A 25,498-nucleotide genomic window follows, 5' to 3' on the forward strand; every position below is an offset into this window, starting at 1 on the left:
TTTTTTTTTTTTCATTTTTGACCCTTTTTGGTTCCATTTAATGATTTATTCTGTAGCATTTCTCGACAACAGTAACTAACCTGCCATGAGGAAGATATTGTGGGCACTGCACCATTATTCAAAGCATCCAGATAAGATTCAGTGATACCAATAAGAACAGGACCTGTCATTACAGTAGCCCCAACCTGCTTAGGCCTTGTTCTCTCAAAAACAAACTTTGTAAATGCATCAAGCCCAGCTCGAAATTCAGGTCTCAGTCTGTCAAGCTGCATATGAGAACTATGGTCTTAGTATTTAAATGATGCATGATAAACAGAAAAGGCACAGTCAGGAGTCTGAAAGGGAGGGTGAGAGAGAGAGAGAGCGGAGACAAAAAGGATGATATAGAAAGAGAGAGACTAGCATATATAGAAACTGTTAGAAACCAACCGAAATTTGATGAAGTCTTTGGAGATCATTTTCATTGTTCAAAGGCCTCACGAGGGTAAAGCATTCTCTATCAGGAAATAGAGCTCGAATGGAGTCTCGGATCTATCAATAATTAACCATGCATAATCAGTACCTCTAACACAGAGAAGAATAATTCAAATACTTCAGTTCTTCACATCCTTCATGATAAATATTGGAGAAATGAACCTCAAATCTATAAAGAGAGGAATAGATATCTAACTTCAGAAAATAAAAATTATTCAAAAAGCATCAAATTTTCCATATTAGTTTGCCCCCACAGAATTGATATTGCTTTCGTTTACTCCCCCAATTAAAATCTATGTAAAGAATTACCTCATTTTTGGCAGCTATATCTTTCCCACTACCTTGAACTGGCCGTAAAGCAAGCTCAAGGTAGTCACGGGGAGTGATTTTCCTATTATCCTCCACCAAATCCAGATAAAAATCCTGCAAGTGAGAATGAATATTTAACAAAAGATAACTGAAGAAAGTATTTTTACAACCAATAGCAAGCTGATGACATCCATTTTCAAGAACCAACCAGGTGACAACCATTACTAAGACAGAATGTATATGTATCTATGTCTAACCAAATATTACCCTAAGAAGCCAAACAAATATTGGCGAGAACTGCCCAAGTTCAGAAGCTGTTGTCGTTCTTCCTCCAGCTTTGACTCGAATATGTTTTGTCATTTGAGTGACAAGAGAGAGACGATCCAGGGCAGCTTCATCTATACCTCCCATCTATATATCAGAAGTATAAAGTTAAAACTTGGGAAGAATGGCTTAAAAAGCTTATTAACAAGCCACTTGAAAGAATGAAATTCTCGTTCAAAGTGGGGAAGAAAAAAAGTACAAACCTGGTTGTAGATGAACATACTAGATAAGAGGACAGCTAGGGAAAATATCTGAGTGCTGTATGTTCCCTGTCAAGTTTGAAAAATAAGAGCATAATTAACTCAAGCAATCAAAATAACCAAACCAAATCATAACCAATCCAGTCCCATAAAAAATAAGTGAACTAACCGTTTGATCGTAGGCATCTATTCCTTCAGTATCTAATAGCAAAAGATTGTACTCAGTTCCATCAAGAGCAGTTCTCTTTAATGGTGCACTCCACAACCAAAGCCCTTTTGTACACGGTCTATGAGTTGATGCTACTTGAAACCCACTACTTCTTCCAAGAAGCTGCAACACAAATAAAAGCATAGCCCTCACTCATAGGTGAAAGAGACAATATACATCAAAGAGGTGATATAGAACAGATCTCCGTACAAGTTTTCAATAGGGGGGAATCATTTACAAGTACATAACAATTAACTTTGATACCACAGATAACTCACCAGTCGAAAGTTTTAAAAAGATTGATAGTAAAAGTAGAGAAGATAAAGTTAATCCAATTCGAATCTTGGTGTCTCAAAAAGAAAATCCTTTAGTTGATCAGGTTCAGTTAATAAGAATAAGTTTCAAAATAATATTCACATGCAACTACTATTCGTAGAGTGAATATGTTCATCTTAAACAATTATATAATTCTCAATACTCATACTTGCTTGTAAGTCATAAACTCAAAACTATAATTATCTCTGCCAATGTTCTTTCTTCTCCAAAGCATATAATTACTCAACCTCATTAGTCTTATCCCCACTAACATGCACTGGATGCTGATATTTCCCAATACAGATATAACAAATTATGGCTTATAGAAACCGCAAATGTATACCAAAAAGCCCTCCAATTAATCATAATTTACAAACTTGGGCCCTCAAAAACCCTAAAGTTACAACATTTTCTACTCCTAAAGTCACAAACCCTAGTCTTCTTCATTTCACCTACCAATACACCAAAATAACATAATTTATTCCAAATTGTCTTCAAAATAAGTAAAATGGCAAAAGAAATGAAAGTACCTGATTTAAAATGAAGCTTTTCCCCTGACGAGCCCGGCCACAGACCGAAACGACTCCAATTGGCCCCTTAACAAGCTGCAAAGCCGCGACGGCTTCCGGATCCATCCGGAACTTCCCTTTCTCGTCGCAGTACAACAACCGAATCGGTCTTGCGGGACCGGTCACCGGAGACTCCGAAGACGAAGACGGAGACGCCGAGTGTCCGAACGATTGCGGCGACACATTAGGGGAGGACTCTTTCCCCCTACCAAAAAGTTTCATCATCTTTTGCTCAGATCCTCCGAGGCTCACTTGATTTTCCGCTAAATTCTTTGCTTTTTCTTGGCTTCGTTATCAGTTTTAGATTTTTTTCTTTTTCGAAAGGGGCCTTTGTTTTTGCACCGTTTTTGGTTTTTCCACTCCACTGAAAGAGAAGGTTTAAAATTGGGGAGGGAAAAGGAAGAAGACGCGACGGAGACTTTTGGGCTTTAATAGAATACTGCGATGATGTTGTCTAAAATTACGCTGATATACGTGATTCCTTTTGTTATTGTCGGTGTAGAACAAGGGTTTTTGGTCTTTTTCCCTGATTCTAGTCCCTTGGCCTGAACGACAGCGTGGTAATAAAGCTACTTTCCGGATTTTCTTTTTCTTTTTTATTACGTTTATTTATTCATTTCTTGTTCACTTCGATTACAGACTGTATTAAAAAATTTATATTCAATTGAAGATAAATATAAATAAAACCTACTAGCAAGTGATATATATAGAGAAATAATTTTGTATTTAACGGATTATTAATTTTTTTTGAATTTGATAAAAATAATATATTAAATAAAAAAATATAAAACTATTTTAACTAATTTTAAAAGTGTCTATAAATACTCAAACTCATTAGAGGGTTGACTTTATCATGTTTAATGGCTTAAATGTGTATATATATATATATATATCCACACATCATACTAAGTAGGATATATACGCGCACATTATATAAGAGAATCATTTCATTATTTAGATATGAGAGCAACGTGGGATCATATAGTGTTCCAGCCATGTCCAGTTGTCATTTGAAACATGAAATTTCTTCATTCAACCGAAATCATACATGGTTCACCTCTTTTGAAGCATTGGAGAACTGTTTGGAACAACAAAATCTCACTTGCCATTTTCTTCTTTCTCTTTTATTGCTTTTTAAATCGAAGTATCTTTTACTCTTTAACTCTGTATGTTGAAGCAAATCAAACGTTATTATTGTTAGTGTAAGAACATGAATAGTTCCTTTCCTTGATATGAAACCCTCAGCCGCCTCAGGGGAGGGGACTGCTGTAATGGATTAGAACTCTGAGAAATGCTGTTGGTATGAAGCGGATGGGGCGGGGGAAGAAATTTGGAAAACGGATCCGTTGCCAGGACTGTTATCTGGAGCGGAAACCTTCAATCGTTTCTCTGGTTGTGATGGCAACAATTCATCCAAAGCTCCAACGGAGAGTTCCCTTTCAATGGATTTGAGCACGTCTCTGACATTAGAATCAATGGTTTTTGGAGAGTTGGAAAGTGAGTACTCTGGAGAGCCTTCTTGGAAATCCATTATCTGTCCCTTTTCATCTAGTTCTTCACTTTCCAGGGGAGACATTTGATACTCTGCAGGTAACTTATGATTTCCATGCGGAATATTTGGTGTTCTCTATTGTCATCTCTTGACCTTGTAAGTGCCCACGGAGAATGGAGGGGAACAGCTAGAACTGCTATAGTTTCTTCCTCCGAGTTGTTGGGGAACCTTGCATTTCTGCCGGACTCGACATAGAACCCAGTCATCCAACTGAAACAAGAAGACAGAAGAGATTGAAGTTAAGAGTGGCAGATGAAAGTTTGAAATGCTTTCTTTTCAAGCAAAATTCTAAGGAGGTTTGCGTAACTTTCTGAAAAGTTTCCTTGGATTATCATCTATCCAAGAATACATGAGGTTAAGCAAATTTAAAGCCAATTAAGTCTTTTGGCATGTCCTGGAAGAACACTTAGCCGTGCTTTAACCCTGGCCATCAAGCTTTTGTGCATTAACCAAGTTTTAAGAAACTTATTTCGATTTCATAGCTAACCATAAATCTTCTTTGCATATCCGTCTTTCCCTGAGGGATAGAAAGTAACTTACTCGCATGGATTCTTTTGGCCTTCGGGATGAAAAGTAATCATCAAGAAGCATGTACTCGGTCATCATCCAATCAGTTTTTACACCCTTCGGAGGACGTCCTTTGTAAAATACAAGAGCTTTTTTCATTCCAAGACATTGAGATCCAACAGAGCTGATGATTGGTTTATCGGTTCCAGTGGCTTTCCAGTAGCCAGATGCAGCTGTTCTATTCGGACGTGTTCCATTCGGATACTTTTTATCTCTTGGACTAAAGAAAAACCACTCATTTTCCCCCAAAAAAGCCTTATCTGTTAAATATAATCAAAAGAAACATGAAACAAAGTAAATGGCTTGAATGAACAAATATTTGATGAATGCGAAATAAGATATCAGATCAGATGACAAGAAAGGAGTACCGGGAAGTTCCCACGGATTGAACTTGTAGATATTGACATCAGCTATTATTAAGATTGGCGGATTTGATGAAGGCGAGGCCTTCTGCTTTAGATAATGGATGATGAGCTCTTCATCTGTAGGATGGAATCTGAACCCTGGTGGGAGGGAAGCACTAGGCCTGTTCATTCCATACATTTTGTGGGACAAGGGGGGGGGGGAAGATATTTTGAATCCTTTAACTTGGTATTTATACTAGAATTTGTACAGGGTGGTAAACAAGAAAATAAATAAAATTGTGCAGCTCTTGGAGAGACCACCATATACAATAATCATAAATAAATAGTCGTCGCTATCTAGTAGTTGGATTCCGATTTGGTGCTTTGTATTTGGTTTACATGCATGGTAACTACTCTTTCATGCAGATGAAAAGGATAAGCTTATTTTCTCTGCTTCAATTTCCTCTCCTGAAAAATCTTATTGCTACTTTTATTACAAAATGTGCTGCTTTCTTTGTTGCTTACCGTGCAATTTGTTTCTGCGGAGTGGCAAACATCAATATAAACTTAAAGATAATACAGGTCTCATCTCGTGTTCATTGGTTATGTTAAGATTAGAGGCTTGCTGCATGAAATAATACATTATTTTAAGGTTCATGAATAAGGAAAGCTTTTGGAATTGCCCATAATGTGGCATCTGCTAGATAGGTTACGTTTTCAACGAAAACCCATGGATAATTCTACATGGTAACATCCTCGCACTGATTGGTTGCAACTATTTAAATAATGATATTTTCCAATCTTTCTTAGTTCTTATCATAACTTTCAACCAACACTTTACAGATTCTGGGACCAAAGTACTGTTGCATTGGCCTGTCATTAATGGGTAGATTAAATATAAGAAATCAGCAGTCTTGACTGCAGCAAGTCATTCCTTTGGGGCTTTGAAGAAAACTAGGGAAGAATATTAGCACTCCTTTGAAAGCAACCAATTGTTCTTAATGTAATTCTTGGCTTTTCTTACCAGTGCAGGGTTTTATTTGATAGACGATGATGCCCTTTGACATTTTGGACCGAGGATATACGATAATGATGCAGCTTAGTTGAAGGTAAGAGGTCTGAAAACGATTCTTACAAGGTTCACGGCCATGTTCAGTTTGATCTTCCTTGAAGTTGCAATGTATACTCCAGTAGATAATCAAAGATTTGGATTTTCTGCTAACAGAACTTTCAATAATTTCCTTGTAATGCTCACAGTAATAAAATCTTAAATCTTAAAAGTAAAGCAACAGATACAGCAGATGCCAGCAAATATCCTCCACAATTACCAGCAATAAGAGCAATTCTCTCAGTGAAAGTGACCTAATATAATGGGAACATATATATCTTTCAATCTGGTTTTGACAGTAAGAAGGAATTAATGTCCTTCCATATATACATTATTTTATGCGAAGTTATGCATGGCATTGCATGCATTCCAATATTACTTAAGTACTCCTGAGTCATTGGATGTCAGCATCAATGCATTCTGTTTACAAGTTGACAAAGAAGCATATTTCCCTTAGCCGTATTGAAAGATCACATACAACTAGGAAAGACTCAGATGGCTTAGCTTTTATTGCCTTACAATACGTTGTTACTTGAATTTTGGTGTTTAATTTAAGAGGTCCAGGAAAGAAAAGGGAAAAGGACTGATTACTGATTACTTTTATTTGATGGTCACTTGTTCACCACCATAGGAGCTTTTAACCACAACAAAATGCCCCAATTTCAAGCTTAGTTTGAAGGCAGATCATTGTGGGAAAGTCATCAGCAAATTTATCAGATCGATGAAGGAAATAGAAATAACTTGGAGGACAGAACTTGGTATATGTCTGGAGTGGAAAAAGACAGAGAGGACCATTGGAGTTGATTCCAAGATAAGAAATTACATCAGAATTACTCCTTACAGTTTAAGAAACAGACTTTGTATTTATCAAATATTTCTAAAACCCTTTGAACCCTTTTGAGGGAACAATGGAATGACAGACTATGATATAAGTCCCTGCAATATTTTAAACGATCCTCTTTTAGCCATCAAAGCTGCCTTCATTGTATCTTTAATACTAATTCTTCTGGTCTTACAGATTGTCTGCTTTCTTAGGTATGATCTAATCATATAAAAGTCAATGATGTTCATGTAACTTACGGGATCCACAAGTTTAGAAACATAATCTCTCGTTGATTCACCCAGATTATCTAAAGCAAGCTGCTAAGAAACTTCATTGAAGGGTTCTGGCAAAATATTGAAGTTTATAAACCATATCAAAATTGTCTTCAACTTATTCCAAGAGTTGTCTTGCCCTGCTCCTAGTAATATTAAAAGGAGAAAAAACACATTTGAGATTCAAAAGTTTTGCTTTCTTCTCATTTTTGTTTCTTCTTTGCGCTTTGCGCCTTTTGTTTGCAGAGACCAAGTAGGGTTTAGAGCCAAAAATTCGAATCCTCTTGGCCTGCACATTTGACATCATATGCTCTTTTCCATTGGCTCTTTTTGCCTGCATAGAAAAGAGCAATAACATAAACAGCCTTATCGAAAATTATGTTTGGGTGAGTCTGAAATTTGCTTCTCGCTGCTAAATCATTGATCAAAGTAAATAAAACAAAAGACAAAAGCAATGCCATTTAATCTGACAATGACATCTTTGTGGAATGTCTTCAGTTTAAATAATCAAGTACTTGAGAAATAAGCAAGCATGAGATATGGTTCTTCTTGAAGTCGATTTCAAACTTAATCTAAGCATCAACCTGTTATTCTCATTTGTTTCCCCTCAAATGTTGCCAATGATAGGCGCTCTTGCTGTGAAAACTAAAGAACTATCAAAGGGATCATCGTATTTGACTCTTGGAAGCAAGCCAACTTGCATCACATCAAGACGGTTTTTGCAAGAATTATACACACCAAGTCATCAACAAGCCACCATTTTGTTTTCCCTTTCCTGCTCGAAGCATAAATTGTGTCATGCATAGTACCATGGTTTAATATTTGGCAGAGATGCAGAATTTCTGATACATTTGTAAAGGAAAAAACTGGTGAAAGAGACAAAGGTTGAGTTGCGTAACGGATCAACAAGAAACATCTAGTTTTTGCCACTGAAGGAGCCAAACAATCAATTCCTAGGCGGCTCCGAATATTAATTGTTAGGGATCTGGTTCAATATACTTGCTTATTTTTAATACAATGCAAAGACGTGTGGAATACTTACAGATTAAGCCTATCCGTGAGAAATCCTTCCATATATAAAACGGCAAGCCTCTTTAACTCCCAAAGCCAAGATTCAAGAATAATTTTCTTGGTAGCAAATATGAGAATCAAGAAAGATGCTACCAACAGCAAAACCCTGACTTCTTTGTCCTGATACAGGCTAAATGACCCATGTATGCAAGCTAGGATTTGATACATTGATCACATTTCATTAAGCAAGCATTTGTATCTTTAGTTAAATCCTATTCCAACCTTCTTTTGAAAGGTTGTCAGTGTGAAACTTATCGAAAAGTGTTTGTTACCCGTCATGTTATCAATTGTACTCCAGCAGAGTGTGTTCTCAGTGAACTCTAGTAATCAGAATGCAAGAATTAGAAGTTTTTGTATCTGAAGCGCTTCAGGGAGCCCTGGTTAGACTATTTAAAGCAGAGCTGCAGAGGCGATACCGGAAGTGCTTCAAATTAAAGAATAAAAATTCTCTACAGGCCGTTTTCTTAGGAGGGAGGAGGATGGGAAAGAAATTTGATCATACAAGCCAAATACAAAGATTCCACGAGGATATTTAGACATCAGAAAAGCGAGAGGAACATTCTGGAATTGGACCATAGCTTCAGTAACTCAACAGCAACTCACCCTGAAAAATGATTAGGCCCTCTTTTTACTGGACTTGAGCAAGCACCCATACGATGCAAGAATGTAAAAATGGGTGCTAAAACTGGACATTGATTCAGTGGCCAGAGCATCACAGAGATGTAAATGACTATTGGTAAAGAAAAGCAGATAGTTGGATTGAGTAGATTGGTTTATCATATTTAAATATTAAATAATTATTTTTAAAAAATCGATTAAATATAAAAGAATATCAAATTAATCAAATATAAAGTTGATTTGATTGGTTTGATTTTAAACTAATAAATTAAAAGTTTATCATTTTTTCTTTTACATATTATAATATTAAAATTAAAAACTTCTTCCATAATTATATATATATGAAATTAATGACATAACTTATATGTTATAATATTTTATATCATAGTTTGTATAAATAATAATTAATTATAAATAATATGTTATAAAATCTAAGGTGATAATTAATAAAATTATTAAATATAATCATATAAATAAAATTTATTATAAATTATAGTAATGCTTATGTATAAATTAAATATATTTATATAATTATATGTATATTTATAATATTTTATATTATAAAATATTACTAAAGTGTAATATTATAACGTATTAATATGTAAGATATTTATTATCACATATTATAATATTAACATATAACTTATATCATTTAAAATATATAACTTATAATTTCATAGTAATATAGATTTATAAATAAATATATATAATTAATATTAAATTATTATAATTATAATTTATAAAGTATATATAATTTCTTAATATATTTTAAATATATTATTAATTAAGTTTACTATCAATTCTTCTTAATATATAAAAAATATTATATATATTAATATATATAAAATATTAAGTTGGGTTTTCAGATGAATTGATTCAAAAATTTTAAAACCGAGAATTAATTAAAAAATAATTAAATCAAATATTTTGAACTAATTGATTCAATGAACTAATTAAACTGAACTATTTTACTCAAATTATAATTAATTTAGATAAATAATTTATCTGAATTAATTTTATTCATCCTTATCTATTGAAATACATGGACTTTCCGATTGAGATAGTCCATAATTATTGGGACTGTCGGTTAATAGTTGACTTAAGGAGAGCTTGATTTTGCTTCCAAGTAGTGGCCAAGCTAGTTTAATTAGATGGCTAAGAAATTAATATGATATGGTTAGGTTTATCCTATATGGAATGCAGATAATACAACAAATTATCGTGGAGCATAAAGGCATTAATTGGGAGGAAAGGCATGCCTATAAGACCTACCTAGATATCCCATTTTTGTTTCGTGGTCCTAAATCCTAAATCCTTAATGGTAACCACAAAAGGCTGCAGAAGCAAGGTATTAAGCTAACACGTGTAATTGATGTCGACCGAATTAATGGTGACGGTCCAATCACACTTAGTGGAGAAGAATGAGCTGTTTTCATTCTTCTATACGCACGTAAGATGGCCCCGTACCCTTTAAAAGAAAGAAATTTCTTGCTTTTTTATGGAAAAAAAAATATTTAACATACAAAAATCTTTGTCAATTTTGTGTGTAAGAGATAATTGAGCAGAGAAAGGAAAAGATATCGGCCTACAGATTCTTACCATTGTGTCATTTATATGGAAGGAAAATGGCCACTGCTGCATCATCAACTTTGTTGCTTAGCATTTGATAATGACAACTAGCATATGACATGTGGCCTACTGGATAATTCCCATCGATTCACATGCACAACTATCCTCACACCCTCCCATCCTTTTTTAACCATAATCAACTAGACAAAGGAAAATATACCCGTTGGGATTAACTTGTCACTATGAAAAATAAAAATGCAGGCCTACTCTCAAATACACAAATTTGATTGCCCACAAGAGAAATCAGATAAGAAGAAAAGACTACACAAAGTTGGATTTGTTATAAAAGAATCCTTGATATCTTTTTTTAAAGAAAAAAAGAATCCCCCATCTTTGTCCAAAGGACATACGTTTAGCACTCATCAACATGATCATTTGTCAAATTAAGCCCAATAAAGTAGTTTATTTGAAAGAAATGCATTGATTGATTCAATGGAGATTCATAGGAATGTAACTTTTTCTCCCACTGACATCCTTAAATCAAACAAATTTATCTTTGTGGTTAAGTCTATTTAAGGCAACATGACTCATATGGTTCTGCAGCAGTATTATCCCAGGTCAATCCACAAAAAATTAGGCAATAACTTTGCCTACTTTTGAAAGACGTCTGGTGGTTGAATTGTTCTTGGTTAGTTTCTGGAAAGATTAACCAACTTGCATTTGAAAGGTAAGACTATATAGCACGACTTCCTATTCCAGGTTTAGCGTGGGGAATATATATCCATACCGTTATGATTCAAAGCTTTTAACTTGAACAAAAGAGACGAAATTCGCATGAAATCTTGGATTCAATTTCAGTTCATTGGACAAGACATTTATATGATCTACACTAAGCTGTAAAGTAAAACCAAGTATAATCTTCAAATCCTGAACCCCTTCTGTCTGCCTCGAGTTCCCAACATTCAATTAATATATGTTCCAATCCCTCAAGACATAATCAAAAGTCAGGCATTTCTCCAACTGAAGGAAAACAGGAAGGAACAAGAAAGAGAACAGAAGAAAGTCTAGAAACAGATTCATAACCATAAAGCCCCAGCATCTTTCAAAATAGGCACCAATTCACCTGAAATATGAGTAGACATAACCCTATCCAATCCACCAAACAACTTCCCTCCCACGAAAACAGCCGGGAACTGAACTCCGCCGCCCTCCCCGCCTCTCTCGCCGTTGATTCTCGACAATTCCGCAAGCACGGCCTCTTCTTTCTCTTCGTCGACTTCGCAAACCGGCGGATTCACCCCAAGCCCTAGTAACAACCTCTTCACAACGTGGCACATGCAGCAACCTTGCCTACCAAACACTATCACTGCATTCTCCAAAACCAATTTCGTTACACTATATTCCGTACCACTGGCAACAAATCCCCCACTACTGTTGGCACCACCAAGAAAGTTGCGTAGCGGCGAGCGGCTGCCGTTGGCGGTGGCTGCTGTGGCGGTGGCGGCCATGTATGATTTATAAGGGATTGCTTGTTGCATGGAATATATGGTTACATATATGTGACTTAAAAGATTGCAAATTGTGAAGATTGGCTTTGAATATGTTGAGGGAGAAGGGGGGATTATAATATGCGACATATAAATGGGGGAATGGGGCGAAGACGCTAACGTCAACGGCAGTTACGCACTCTAGTGCGTCAGCGGGACTGTGGGTGACATTGCTTGCGTCACCGCTTGGTAGACGGATTCCCATTTGTTGCTATAGGTCCCCAAACTGAACGTGACGTTTCCTTTATCCTCTGCAGTGCCTAGCAAAAGCCAAAAAGGAAGACCTCTTTTTCTACGGGCACCACAGTTCACAGGCGCAAATTTCATGTGGAAAACTTTTACGTGGGTACAGCTTTGCCTGGGCAAAACGACAATGTATTAGCCTACGAAGTTCCCCATCCGCAGCGTGGCAAGTACCTTGAACAAATTAGGAAACTGCAGATACTGCGCATGCTATTTTACTGATAACCATTCCAAGTTGAGATGAGGAAATTTTAATCCATCAGGCCAGGAAGGCTACATCGATATTAAAGAAATTTAATGATTGCTTCAAGTTCAAGCTGTTTTATATATTCAACAAAATTGAAAATTTAATGTAAGTCTCGAATCCAAAATAAACTCTTAAGTTTCAATTTAGATGAATACTTTTTCTAGTAAAAGCTCTTATATGTTGAATTAAATTTTTATTTTTTTATTTTAAATTAAATAAGTTATATAATTGACTACTGATTAATTGTTATTAATAAAATTTTTTTATTTTTTATATTATATAATATTAATATAAAAATAAAAATTATCAAATTATTTTATTTTATAATACTATCATAACATATTACATCATTGTTAAATATAATATATTAACATATAATACTATTATCACCATACATAAAATAAAATTAATTAACAATTATTCATAAATATTAATTTGATTTAAAATAAAAATATAAAATTTTATTAAATATAATAAAAATATAAAATTTTAAAAATAATTTTAAAAATTTTGTAAATATTAAACCTTTATTTTAGCACCAGTACTTTTATACCAGCAACAGTTTCCGGGCCACAGTACAAAGTCAGAAAGAACACAAAAATTTTATGATGACATCACGCAATTGATCACTCGCAGTGCGTCGTACGGCTCTAGTATAGTGGGAGGCGCCACGTGGCATGGATAACAATGGAAAATCCACCGTGGCTCTATCTTTGCATTAAATCAGAACCTGTCACTTTCACCCCACGTGTTATACCTTGGCTTTCTCTCTCCTCTCTGATGACGATTGATGACTTGAGATAACTAAGAGTGGGACCCAGACTGACAAGGGGGAGCCTGTCTGACGTGGACGTTTGTTTATTCCCACGTTTTTGAAATCATCGATTTGAGTCGAAAAATAAGAATTTTTGTTTTTGGTAATGGTGACGCCCACGTCTTCCCCACCGTAAAGTCTAAAACTTGAAAAAAGAAAACAAAAAGAAAACAATCAAGGATTTCTTTTTTCAGATTTATGGTGCTTAAGTTGTTAATCACGTGGCTAGAACTAGAGGTGGAAAAAATATATATATGACCGACCATTGTCAACCGGCTTGATTCATGAAATCACGATTTTTATGATTTATTCTATGATATAAATTGTTTAAAATTTGAAGAGATTTCTTATGATTTCTCCATTTTAAATGAATAAAATTATTTAATAAAAGATTATTTTAATATTTTTTATTAATTATTAAAAAATATAATATTTAAAAAGTTTTTACATTACTTAAAAAAATTTAATTAAATTTTTATATTTTTATTTCATTCAATCAAATTCTTATACTTTTATTTTGAGTAAAATAATTTTTTTTATTTTAAATTAAATAAACTCTTTTAAATGATAATTGACTTAATCAAAAACCATTTGATATTGTATACAGTGTAACGTTAATGTAACATGTTAACATATTTTAATTAATAATAATATGATATATTAATATATTATAATTAATGATAACTTGACATAATAATTTGACATAAAATTATGACTATATGATTTTTTTTACTTTTTATATCAATCTTGTATTATTACCATGTAGATGTAAAATGATAAATAATATTTTAATTAATAATAATTAATCAATTATCAATCATAAAAATTTATTTAATTTAAAATAAAAATATAAAAAAAATTTTGAATGAAATAAAAGAATAAAATTTTATTTAGATTTTTTTAAATAATTAAGAGATTTATTTGAATATTATAACAAAAAAAAGTAAAAAATTTTAAAAAGTCATGATTCAAACATTCAGCTATCATTAGTGGGCAACTTTGGAAAGATTTTATGGCTGCTACCGGCTTGTTAATTTAATATTCCTCAAATTGCAAGCATAAAGTGCTTTTTATTTAATAATCTTGGGTGGTTGTTTTGTCTCAAAAGAAATCCTGTTTTTAGTCTTACTAAAAAGTATTATATGAATAGTTAAAATATAAAGTAGTTTCTGAAGAATTTTGTATTTCTGTGATGCTAGAACTACACAAAAATTTGGGGTGTTTATACATAAAAAGGTTCCCAAATTAGTTCTTAATTTGGGCTATTTACACGATGAACAAATCACGAAATTAAGTCAATAAAGAATCCCATTAATGAAATCAAGGATAATCTGGGTCCTTCTTAAACTCAAGATGGTAGTGAAACAACCACTTTGAATTTGGAAATAAAATCATGAAAACTTTAAGACAATGCATTTTAGTGAAGATGTTTACGATTTGATGATCTATGAAATAAATATAAACAAGATGAATTAAAATGTTGTCATATAAAATAACAATTACATAAAATTTGTTATATTTAAATATTTGACTTATTGATTGATATGTGATTTTTTTATTTAAAAAATAAGATTCAATTTTTTTTAATTAAAAAAATTTTAAAATTTTTTATTAATAAAAATAAGTTTATTATTATTATTATTATTATATTTAAACTCTAACACAAAGGGAGAGAGGGGAGGTGTTTACTTTGAAAAAAGTGGGATAGGTCGGTCGGTCCACTCTCCATGGAACCCAGCGAAGAACTGGTCATTTTCTTACCAAATGAAAAGAACATCACACATCAAGGTTAGAAGCTTCAGCACCTTAAAATTCAACAAAAGCAGTATAGTCAAGCGTTCAAAGCAGACCCCATAATTAATAAAAAGGAAAAAAAACCCACGGCAGAGTGTGAAGAGCAGAGAAAAATGTTTTGCAGAACCGCTGCAACTTTCTCCCGTTGTAGTCGTTGTTGTAGCATCGTGATTTGTTACGTGTTTGACAAACTGGGAGTAGCGCAGACATTTCTACTGTTAATACGGTTGGTATGTCGTGATTAGGGCCAATAAGGCACGTGCTTGGGCCTCCCTCGGCCGAAGAGCATGTATGAAAACAATGAATGGGCTTAGCACGTTGATAACGAAACACTTCACCTGAACCCAAGATGTCTTCCATTCGGTTTGGAACATCAAATCTTTGGTCGGAAGCTTGTAAAACAAATGCCATACAACTTAAAAATGGCATTACTTTTGTGCGGCGAAAGGAATTGTCCAGTGAATTCGGCCATGAACTGGCGCTATCAATGGGCTCAGCCGGCCAGGCCTTAACAACAAAGAAGTAAAAGTTGTTGATATCCGAGCCCTGCTTGAAACATCATGCGTATTGACTAACTTGTTTACCTAAGCTCACTTCCCATGAATTCTTAGTTGAGAATCAATGTAAATGCAAAACATATGTTATATATAGTGGCGTGGCTTGAGCCGCAATTTGCCTTTAGGGGTTCATATCAAATCTCACTTCTTCTATCATTATGTTTCACATATTTCAAGGATAAATACATACATACATACATACATATTTATATGAAATAAATATGATGCAATTTTCTATTATTTAAAGATAATTATAATGATCAAATGTTCTTACATGGTTATATTTTAAGAACATTTTACATTGTAAACATAAACATCACACGTATATTTTGGGGATATCAAGATAATTAAACAATCATAATAATTTCAAATTGGCTATTGTTTTTGGGTGTTTTTGGAAAAGTAACTATTTTGGTTGGATAATTATGTTCCAAAGTAGAACACTGTACATTCTCTTTTCTTTTCTCTTTGTTTTTAGAAAATTTTTTAAAAAAAGAAAAGGATTCTAACTTTTAAACTTTAAATCAGGTTGAATCTACATTATTACTAGACTTTCTTTTCTAATAACCAAATAAACCCTCATCTTATTTTGATAGATTTACACTTGGATGACACCCCAGAAGAATATGTTTAATTAGGAAAAGAATAAGAATATGTTTAATGGAATGAAGTGTTGATACATATATAAATGTTTCAAAAACATGCATAGTTGCATGTCAAAAAAAAAAAGCCTCAAAACCTCTTAATTAGGAAAAAAAATGAAATTGAACATTAATTAGAAGATAATCCTTACAGTGTGTCCCTTGCTCTTCCATCAATATGATCATACTACAAAGAAATTACTCTTAACAACTGTACATCAACAATGGCCGATTATCAATCATGCTTCTCACTATTTACATTTCTCACATCAAAACCACCAAAGGAACCTCTCTTTTGATGCTCTTCTGTTTCTCTGCTCATGCTTTCGTTTCCTTCATCTTGTATCTCAACCGTAAGGTCCTGATCAGAATTCGATATTGGCTGCTCGTATTTTACAGAATAAGACGCGTCCAGGCTGAAAGAAGGTGAAGTCCCAAAGGAAAGCGAGGTCTCGAGTGAAGCGTCGAGTGAAGGCCACGGGGAGGTGTTATTTCTGAGCGCAACGTTTTTCCTAGCATTGGCTCGCCATCTGTCCAGACCTTCCACGACAGTTTCTGGAAAGACAGCTTTCTTCATCGATGTCCCCATCTGTTAACAAAAACGAAACATTACAATGAGACTTTCTCCAGCGGATTTCCTTATAGCACGAGTGTTTCAACTTGAGTTTTACCTGTGTGACCAAAGCATACAGAGGCAGGGTTACATAGCCGCAAAGGATTTGAACCAAAACTCCCATTGCTATTCTTATGACAATGTCTTCAGTCTTTCTGTGGAAGCATGATCTGAGCCCAAATTTGTACTGCACTTTTTGAATCAAGTTTAGAAACAATCTTCGATGGAAGAAACAAAGAGAGAATGAGGCTTATGCTTACCCAAGTCCATGTGAAGAACGCTAGTTGAAAGGAGTTCTGCGAAAAAGTCCAACATGTTCTTCGATTTAGATTTTGGCATATGAGAATTTAATTGGTTTTCAATTTTGGAAACAATCAAAAGGGCAGAATGGAAGGAATTAAAGATTAAAGAGTTGACCTGAAACAAGATGAAGTGCATGATGTGGAGAAGCAATTTGGGCCAGCCAAACCAGAAGAAATGATCACTAGGCCTAACAAGAAAAGTTCCTCTCACAACCTGAGATTTCTCATGGCTATCCAGACACATCTTAGTTATGATGCCTTGCAGTTGTGTTCCCACCAGCAACAACATCTGTTAAACAAAGTTTGTTTAAGTAATTGTTCTTAACATTCTATGTAGTCCCTTGGTATGTAGCTATGTTCTTTCTTTGGGCTAGCTGCATTCCATTTTACTTACCAATAGTGGAAAAAACGGGAGCCAGAGATAATTATAAAAACCTGCAGATTACAATAAATGAAATGTTTTAGCATGACCAGGCTTAACCATAAAATTGCATATATTTTCTTTGAGTTAATTACCATGTGCATTGAAGAATATGAATAACATTGAGAAGATCCATATCCAGAGGCTGAAAACATGAAACACCAGTGGTGAAATATTGTTATTAACTTCATTCTATTGGGTTTAATATGGGGGGAAACATCAAGATTTCATATCAAAAATCAACCTTATTCCCACAACCACTCCAAAGTCCTTTTCCAATGCTCTTTTTATGTATTTTTGGAAGTCGAAGGTGCTTCCCTCTGCAAAATGGGCCTGAAAATTCAGAAGGCAACCAGGAATTAGACAAAAAAATTTCCATCCCAAGTGAAGTAATTAAGTGCTATTTAATTCGACCAGGGATGGGCTTATTAACATTACCGTGATGAACCCATGTCTAAGCGTGAAGTAGTCCACCTTGGAGACAGATGCATAGAACTGTCGAAGAAAACATGCCTGCACAAGATGTCAAAACACGACATATCTATCAGTCCAATGCTCTAATTCGTGGCAGGCTATTTCTTGGGGATGATAGTGCCATTGCACCAATACTGACCGGCCAACGAAGAAACCTGTGTTCACTCCAAAATCTCAGATGTCGCCTTGCAAATGATGTTTGATGGATAAGTTGAAACCTCCGTGGATCTATTTAATGGAGGAAAGTGAGATTGTGATCACAAAAAGCAATTAGTTCACAGGATGTCAGGAATAGTTAGCACATTACTTGCTGCAGAGGTATTAAATTATTGCCTTGTCATGTAAGAAGAAAGTAAATCAGACGCCATAAATGACGTAGAATTAGAAAAATGGTACCGATGTGTTTTACCAGCATAGTTTCCTATATATCACTTTTCCAAAATGGGAAACCTATTCTATACTTCTACCTACTGTTAACAGTGAAGTTGAATTATATGGTAATTCGGAATCTGCGTGTGGGTGATTACATGAATTGATTACTGAATACTGACATGAATTCTAACAAGTTACTAGGTACTGGGCCTACAAAGGCTTAATAATTCAGTGAGGTAAAGATATTCCCAGACCCCAAAAAGCTTACCATTTGAGAATTGATACTCCAATGTTCTTGTTTCTGCCTCCCAAGATTCCCACCTCCTCATCTGCAAAAAAGAGAGAAACCATAACGTCAAACACAAGTCGCACTTTCCCACTTATCTCTCTCTAGAACTGAGAGAAAGTTCGCATTCCGTGCAACTTCCTCTTCAATTTCCCTTGCCATTTAGCGGCTGATTTGATTCAAAAGTTGATTAGTAGTTTTACAAAAGTCAAATTTGAACAGCTGCACCCCTATTGCTGGCACAACATAATAATAGTTAAATGGCATCTAAAGATCAAAAGATAACTGAATTTCTTTTTCTTCAAACACTGGGATTTTGACATTTGGTACATTAAAATTTGCTAGAGGATAACAACAAAAGGACATTACCTTGGCCATGCCCAGGGTGAACGTGAGGACACATGACAAGCAATGGAAGAAAGCCAGCACAAAGATTAGGTATTGAAGTTCCCTCACACCTCGTCTAGACAACAATGAGACTTTTCCCTGCTCAAAAACAAGATTACTTGCAACTTAATTTACTCCAAAAACGTATATGAATGAGGGATGTGATTAACATTTGAATACATACCTGCTCTTCGCATTTGGCTTCTTCCTCGCTATCATTTGAATAATCACTGCAGGGGAGAAAACTTTCACCTACGTTCTTTGGGATGCAAATATTTGCAATTCGCTTTTCAGTCACAGTTAACAACAATGATATGAACCCCAGCAGCATCAGTTCTAGAGTAAGAATGTCAAATTCATTAATTAGTAAATACTGGAAAGGAAGAAAAATAAAGAGAAATGTTTCGTTTAGCTTGAATTCTAACCGGATTTGATCTTGTCAAGAGCCTGAATAAGAGATTTCCTCCTTTTCTTATTGAAATACTGAAAATTTATCAAAGAAGAGCATCAAAATCAGAACAAAAAGGAGAGGTATATATGAACATCATGCATGGGAAAATGGTTCAGTTTTGCATGGTAAAAGCTACCCTACAATCTGAATACCTTAGCCAGAAGATGAAGCATATGTTCAATAAAAATGGAGATCAAAATCAAGACGAAGACAACAGTAGCCACAGCCCACGTTGGAGTGCTTTCGAGTGTTGTTCCAGAGCTTGTTGTCGCCTCTTCTCCTGCCATCTCTCGTTTTCTTATCCTTTTGCTCTCTGAACCACCTGGGTTTTGTTTCTATTTTCTGGAAATATTGCAAGTGGGGGGATAACCCCAGATACATATACAAGCAACAAGGATGGCTGCTTATACAGTCAACATATACTCTGGCCCAGGGCTCGACCCCAAACCATGTTCTCTTACGGAATCCATTACGTTTTCGTGCACAAAAAGCCAAGACATGGTAAAAGTTGAATCAATCCCAATTCTCAGCACACCACAGAATACTTGGCTACGTGGTGAATGAATTCTAGTTTTGGTTGTTTACGTGGACATTTCGAGATTCTTCAGTCCTTTTTCCCCCTCCTTGACCATCTATTTCTATGTTGAAATAAAAAATTTAGCAGGCACCACTAACGAATCAACAAAACCGGCCAAAATCATAGCTAGCAGATGGCTTGTACTTGTTTGTTTTTCTATTTTCCACCTCATTTTGTTTACCTTAATGATGGAAAGCTTCACAAATACTTATAATACCATTAAATTGATATGAAGTGAAACCATTTTTAATTATGGCATAACTTCCTCTTTGACATTTGCGTTCTGCAGTCCATAGTCTAAGTCGAGGTCCCATAGCGTGGAAAAAGCGATTCTAAAATAAAGATTCTGTAAATCTATGGTTAGCCTTTCACGCGTGGAAAGCGACAGGCAGTGCCTGTGCGCGGGAGCCTGCGGGGTCCAACCGTCCGCGTTCCCAGAGCCTCTCACCCAAAATCCTAGAGGTATCTTGCCTTCACACGTTGTTCTCTGTTTTCGGGATGCTAAGCAACACGGTTCCATCCATTAAAATACTCTTGGTTTTAATGCATGAACTAGTATGAAACAAAGGCGACAATCCGACTGTCTATACCAAGTCTAAGCAAGCTGTTTCCTGTCGCTCTAGAGCTACCCTCCCCCATTCGAAACTTGTTTTGACTGCCATTGTCAGTTGCCAGGAGGAGTTCCACGAAACGACCTTTTTAAAAAATGTGTGTGATGATTGACGACAAAACAACATCAGTTGCTGTCTACGAGGTCAAGATTTTATGTCCAGGAAAGAATTTTTTAATTACTTCCCAATTATTCAATATGTTGGTTAAATTATTTTAGTCAAGAGTTATATCATGAACCCCATTGTGTCTCAATCACGCAGGCCATAAACTTTGAGGTTGCAATTGGATGAAACTTGGTGGAACCTTCTGGACAATTTCTAGCGAGGGTACCAGACAATTACTCTAACTCGGATGCTGGAATTTTCAACAGAATGTTCTGGTCCTGTTTTTTACATTAGATTGGCAAAATAGTACCACTACATCTACATGTTTGCGTCAGACTATTAAAGGCTGTTATTCTTTAAATACGAAACTTAGTGTTCAGGTTCAACTTGTTTTTTCCTCGACTTCAGCCAATAGGAAGATTGCCCCGAATAATTTCCGCTGTCAAACTAATTAAAGAATTTGGCTGAGGGTCAGGGACCATCTCACAGAAGAACCACTCTGGCATAACCAGTTGTTTTTACAGCACGGTAAATCAGTAGTGGATGCGATGACACAAAGACTGCAGGATCGGTCCTTGGGGACCTTTGCCTACTAGGCAGGCGGACCGAACATCTTCTAATTTAAACGAGGCCACGTTTACTTTTCACCATTCTTCCAGAAGGGGGTCAGTGCTAGAACTGGGTCGGTGCTGTCGGATTTTGATCCAGGTAAACCGCAAGAGATCAACTTGTTCTGCCTTCAATGTTTTGGCTATCTTTCTGTTTTATCTTCAAATGCGTGTCACTTCATTGGTTTTTACATTCCTGTTTTCTTAACTCCAAAGGTTTGCTCATTAATCATTCATGTCTAGGGGTAGAAGGATAGGTCTCAAATCCAATCAAGGAGGCTACCAAGTTGAAGAGTTTTTTTGAATTTCCAACCCGACTCCACTCTTAACTTTCACCCCCAAAAAGTCATTTGACAGGGTCTTTGAAAGTTCCATTTCCAGCTAACTTTGAAAGAATGCTTGCTATTCAACAAACAGAAAAACCCAGATGAATTGTTTGAAAATAACACTTCATAAATTGACCCGAAACATGACAACATTCAATGTACCAGAGTGGACATTTCAGCCGACTGCAAAAGGCTTAAGTAGAAGACCATCACAAAGGTTAATACAAGGTGTTCTTATCATAGCCATGAGGCAATTACAATCAAGTCAATTCATGAAAGTAATTACAATTTTTCAATTTTTAGTCATAATGCTAAACTCTTGCCAATCAAAACACACATGCAACTAGAGCAACTGTAGGCATCTTCTTGCCCACTATCAGCTGCTTCTGCAAGCATCTTCATCAGTATATATAATTTTTGAGATAATGTTGCAGAATTCCCTGTAAAGAACAATGTCAACAACTATTGATATCAGATTAAATTCAAAGGGGTGAAACTCGAAACAGAGTCATTTTCAATAACAATCACACCCTGAAAGTAGGCCATGATCATGGAAAACATTCCTTGGATGCACTGTGAAGCACTTCAAATCAGATAGCATACCACAAAAATGCTGACATTTTCAAGCCAACTACTCTCCAAATTCTCCATGCATCGTCAAGGCATTCTAGAATGAGTACTTCCCGACTTGACCATAACGGTCCCAAAACAAAGTATCATTGTTAATAGTAGAAAATTAAAACTTCAGCAGTTAATCTCCACAAACCACCATATGATGAATCACCCCTATCATTGTAAACACTTTTCATCCTTTCTCCACCCAAGTAAGCAGCCCTAATAAAAGTTTCAACTTTCCAATCACAACATATTCATCAGGCTCTAGGGATCCAAAACCCTGTCTATAAAACTCCTTATTTGTGGAACTGCATTCTCTATTTCATGACTACACTATAATGCAATATCAAAAAGCATATCTCTGACAGCATAGAGGTTGCTTACTTTGGTACAATTGCTTCCCACTGTGTTTGTCACTGCTGGAGGCTTTGGGTGAAACTGCTCGCCAATACAAGGTAAAAAAGCTCCAGGACCCAATGATGAGGTCGCTTTCACCATGTCGTCCTCCTTATTAGCATCCTCTCTTCCCTCAGTCAAGGAGAATCCAAAAAGTCTGCAGCTACTTTTACACGAGGAAGCTAAATCTTGACTAGTCCTAAATGCTGGTTGAGCTGCAAGAGGTTGTGAGCCACCAAGTTGAACAGAATCATTTGAGTGGCCAAATGAGTCCAAGGTTCCATGATCCCTCCCGCGGGAACTGTGGTCACCAGTAGAAGATTGCAATAACTTTCCCCCATACATTTCAGGTGCACGAAAAGAACTCCGGTTGTCAACCCCCTGCTCCTTTTCCTGGCTATTGAGGCTATAAATAGGATTGATGTTTGGAATTGGATTGCTTGCTTGCTGGAACATTAACACCGAAGATGGTGAAGACACTTGAGCAGATGGTGCTGATGGCCGTATATGACCATGAGTATTATAGCTCTGCATCAAGGAAGACCATCCACTTCTTGTTCTCGAAAACTGACCAGCATCACGGACTCCAAGACCATCATTTTCTTGAGTATCATTTGTAGTTGGACCTCTTATATATGGAGGGCTTACATAAATTTCTTGACCTTGCAAGACCTTATGGAATCGGAAAGATTCCCCAAAGCCTACACCTCTACAGGAAATTTCGGAATTCCCCAGTGGGTCTCTACCAACATTTCCTATTGCAACAATACCAGAACCATTGGAACCAGGAAAGCACCGCCTTATTTCAGACCGATGCAGATTCTGACCATCAGCACCATCATAAAGACTGTTAAAACCCAAGATTTCTTGACCTTGCAAGACCTTCTGGAACCGCAAAGGTTCCCCAAAGTCGGATGCTCCAATTCCATCTGTTAGAAGAACAAAGGAATAAAGTCAAATAATGTTGCATGAAACAGGAAAAAGATTTAAGTCGTGCAGAAGAACCTACCAGGAACCATAAATTCTGGTTTTCCTGAAGGCAATCCAATCCTGTTCCTTTTCACACCAGGTGTGAGCAAGTTGTTAGAACTAGAAATTGTACCAGACAGCTCAATTTCCCAGGGAGAAACCCTGCTATGCCTATTAGCATCGATATCATCCCACCTTACCTGCAAAAATTAGCCAGAGACCACTACTATATAAATTCTAGTAACATTTGGATCAATATTATGTAATGATAAGCGGGATTTACAAGACATTGTCTGACTAGTCAACATTACTAAATGAAACCATCTAAAACAATCACATGAAACTCCACAAGTTGAAGAACTCAAATGAATATATAAATTCAGAGAGAAAGAATCATCCAGATATGCTAATGATTGGCATGTAAATAACAGAGATTACAGGAATTATTTCCTTAAAATCGTAAGGCGAACCAAACAAGAACCTTATTTTATCACGTTTTTCTGCTTAATGCCTAAAGGTAGACTCATAAGAGGTAAGTATTGATTATTGATCAGAAGTTCTAATTTGAAAGATAGCAAGCAGGATTCCTTGGCAAAATATTCAAATTACTTCTACAACTAGTATACACTCAGTGTCTACTTATATTTCAAGCAAGAAGCCATATTCAATTCAAATAATTTAACAAAACAAGTTATTGCCAAGAACAGCATCCTCTAAGGTCTCAGTTTAACTTCAAGTACAGTCAGAAAGAAGATTAAAACAACAGTGATAATATGAGAATTACCTTAGTTATTACTATTGTAAAGGATAAACACACTCCATTTCCTAATAATAACCTTCAGTCTAACCCTTGAAACTATGACAATATTACAAGTTGATAACTGAAAGACATACCTCAGTTATAAACTTGTAAAACAAAACTTAATATATATAAGCAAGCTCCGTGATCTTACCAGCAGGCATCTCCATTTTGAACCAGGCCATCTAACAGGATCCATATCACTGATTCCAGTTACGAGTCCTGTGTATCTGCAAAAGAAAAAGAAAAATTCAATAAAGACCTTAATAGCATGGTACAGTAGGTCTTTCCACCCCTCTATAGACTAAAAATAATTTAGTTTAATGGACGAGTTGCAGGTTGAATCAGGTCACACCTTCGTTCTGCCGCATCTTCAGTTTCAAAACGCATTTTGAACCTCATTCCAACAGAAAAAGAATGATCAAGACTCTTCCAGAATTTATGCACTGGTATTATGAACTCTGATGAACTGGCTCTGCTGCACATCAACCAAAAAATTTCATTTTAGATCACAAAAAGAAAGTGTCTAAAAAGCAGTACAAAGAAAACATTTGACTACTGGACAACAAGAAAGCACGACACCAAGTAGAATATACGAAATATAATAAACACAAAGGTTATAAGTAAGCACAAATGCATCATCAACAATTAACTATCCAATGACACATGGGGCACAGGATATATCAACCTTTTTTCTGGGTGAGACAAGAAACACTAAACCCCTTGTTTGGAATCAATGATGATAGTAAGGACTAAAGGACAATCTTACGAAGCTTTGTTAGTAATGGTTTGTATACATGACTCCATATATCTAAACCTAAAGATAATTTTTACAAGCCTCTTTTGTTTTAAATTAATCTGGGATATTATAAGGATGTCAGAATAAGGCACAGTTGATTCAGGCTTTAAGTGAACAGAAAATAAAGAAAACAAGTGAAAAATGACAGCCCCACATTAATGACTTCAAGCCAAGATTTTAGAAGCATATAAACGTAGACATAACCAGATACAGTTGGAGCT

At 35.5% G+C, this 25,498-nt stretch overlaps 4 protein-coding genes across 4 annotated transcripts in view; all 4 read right to left on the bottom strand.

The window, feature by feature from the left end:
• LOC110424343 (uncharacterized) overlaps positions 1 to 2,829 on the bottom strand; it is a 3,178-nt gene extending 349 nt beyond the window's left edge. Inside the window, exons 1-7 of the mRNA XM_021438900.2 lie at positions 2,361 to 2,829; positions 1,477 to 1,638; positions 1,311 to 1,376; positions 1,051 to 1,194; positions 784 to 897; positions 430 to 531; positions 81 to 266 (exon numbers count right to left, since the gene is read on the bottom strand). Coding sequence (XP_021294575.1) covers positions 81 to 266; positions 430 to 531; positions 784 to 897; positions 1,051 to 1,194; positions 1,311 to 1,376; positions 1,477 to 1,638; positions 2,361 to 2,624 — 1,038 coding nt within the window. The 5' untranslated portion in view covers positions 2,625 to 2,829. The remainder of the gene's footprint in view (positions 1 to 80; positions 267 to 429; positions 532 to 783; positions 898 to 1,050; positions 1,195 to 1,310; positions 1,377 to 1,476; positions 1,639 to 2,360) is intronic.
• A 499-nt stretch (positions 2,830 to 3,328) lies between these two features.
• On the bottom strand, positions 3,329 to 5,061 carry LOC110424120 (NAC domain-containing protein 2-like). Its single transcript, XM_021438622.2, is given in 3 exon segments — positions 3,329 to 4,161; positions 4,492 to 4,778; positions 4,887 to 5,061. Coding segments are annotated over 3 exon segments (948 nt in total). The 3' UTR covers positions 3,329 to 3,675.
• A 6,091-nt stretch (positions 5,062 to 11,152) lies between these two features.
• On the bottom strand, positions 11,153 to 11,942 carry GRX480 (Thioredoxin superfamily protein). Its single transcript, XM_021439000.2, has one exon. It carries the CDS (start codon positions 11,859 to 11,861, stop codon positions 11,400 to 11,402), a length of 462 nt encoding a protein of 153 aa, XP_021294675.2. The 5' UTR covers positions 11,862 to 11,942; the 3' UTR covers positions 11,153 to 11,399.
• Positions 11,943 to 16,271: 4,329 nt separating this feature from the next.
• LOC110423929 (uncharacterized) lies at positions 16,272 to 24,993 on the bottom strand. The gene is made up of 17 exons (XM_089784787.1): positions 24,834 to 24,993; positions 24,633 to 24,708; positions 23,720 to 23,879; positions 22,699 to 23,639; positions 19,447 to 19,504; positions 19,206 to 19,357; positions 19,004 to 19,120; positions 18,617 to 18,677; positions 18,116 to 18,204; positions 17,941 to 18,015; positions 17,747 to 17,835; positions 17,598 to 17,647; positions 17,476 to 17,516; positions 17,197 to 17,370; positions 17,040 to 17,075; positions 16,838 to 16,966; positions 16,272 to 16,755 (listed from the first exon to the last, which is right to left on the bottom strand). The coding sequence occupies exons 1-17, from the start codon at positions 24,962 to 24,964 to the stop codon at positions 16,402 to 16,404; spliced, it is 2,733 nt and encodes a 910-aa protein (XP_089640913.1). The 5' UTR covers positions 24,965 to 24,993; the 3' UTR covers positions 16,272 to 16,401.
• Between the last annotated feature and the right edge of the window lie 505 nt (positions 24,994 to 25,498).

The sequence above is a fragment of the Theobroma umbraticum genome, unplaced genomic scaffold (genome assembly GCF_002168275.2).
Source record: "Theobroma umbraticum cultivar Fairchild unplaced genomic scaffold, ASM216827v3 scaffold_204.0, whole genome shotgun sequence".
Lineage (NCBI taxonomy): Eukaryota > Viridiplantae > Streptophyta > Magnoliopsida > Malvales > Malvaceae > Theobroma > Theobroma umbraticum.

Excerpts from the sequence above, each read along its gene's own strand:
- LOC110423929 (XM_089784787.1), bottom strand. The coding sequence starts at position 24,964 with ATGTGCAGCAGAGCCAGTTCATCAGAGTTCATAATACCAGTGCATAAA. Across the intron at positions 19,358-19,446 it reads TCTTGACAAGATCAAATCCG|AACTGATGCTGCTGGGGTTC; the intron begins GTTAGAATTCAA and ends TTCTTACTCTAG. Across the intron at positions 17,371-17,475 it reads TCCCGTTTTTTCCACTATTG|ATGTTGTTGCTGGTGGGAAC; the intron begins GTAAGTAAAATG and ends TTTGTTTAACAG.
- GRX480 (XM_021439000.2), bottom strand. The coding sequence starts at position 11,861 with ATGCAACAAGCAATCCCTTATAAATCATACATGGCCGCCACCGCCACA.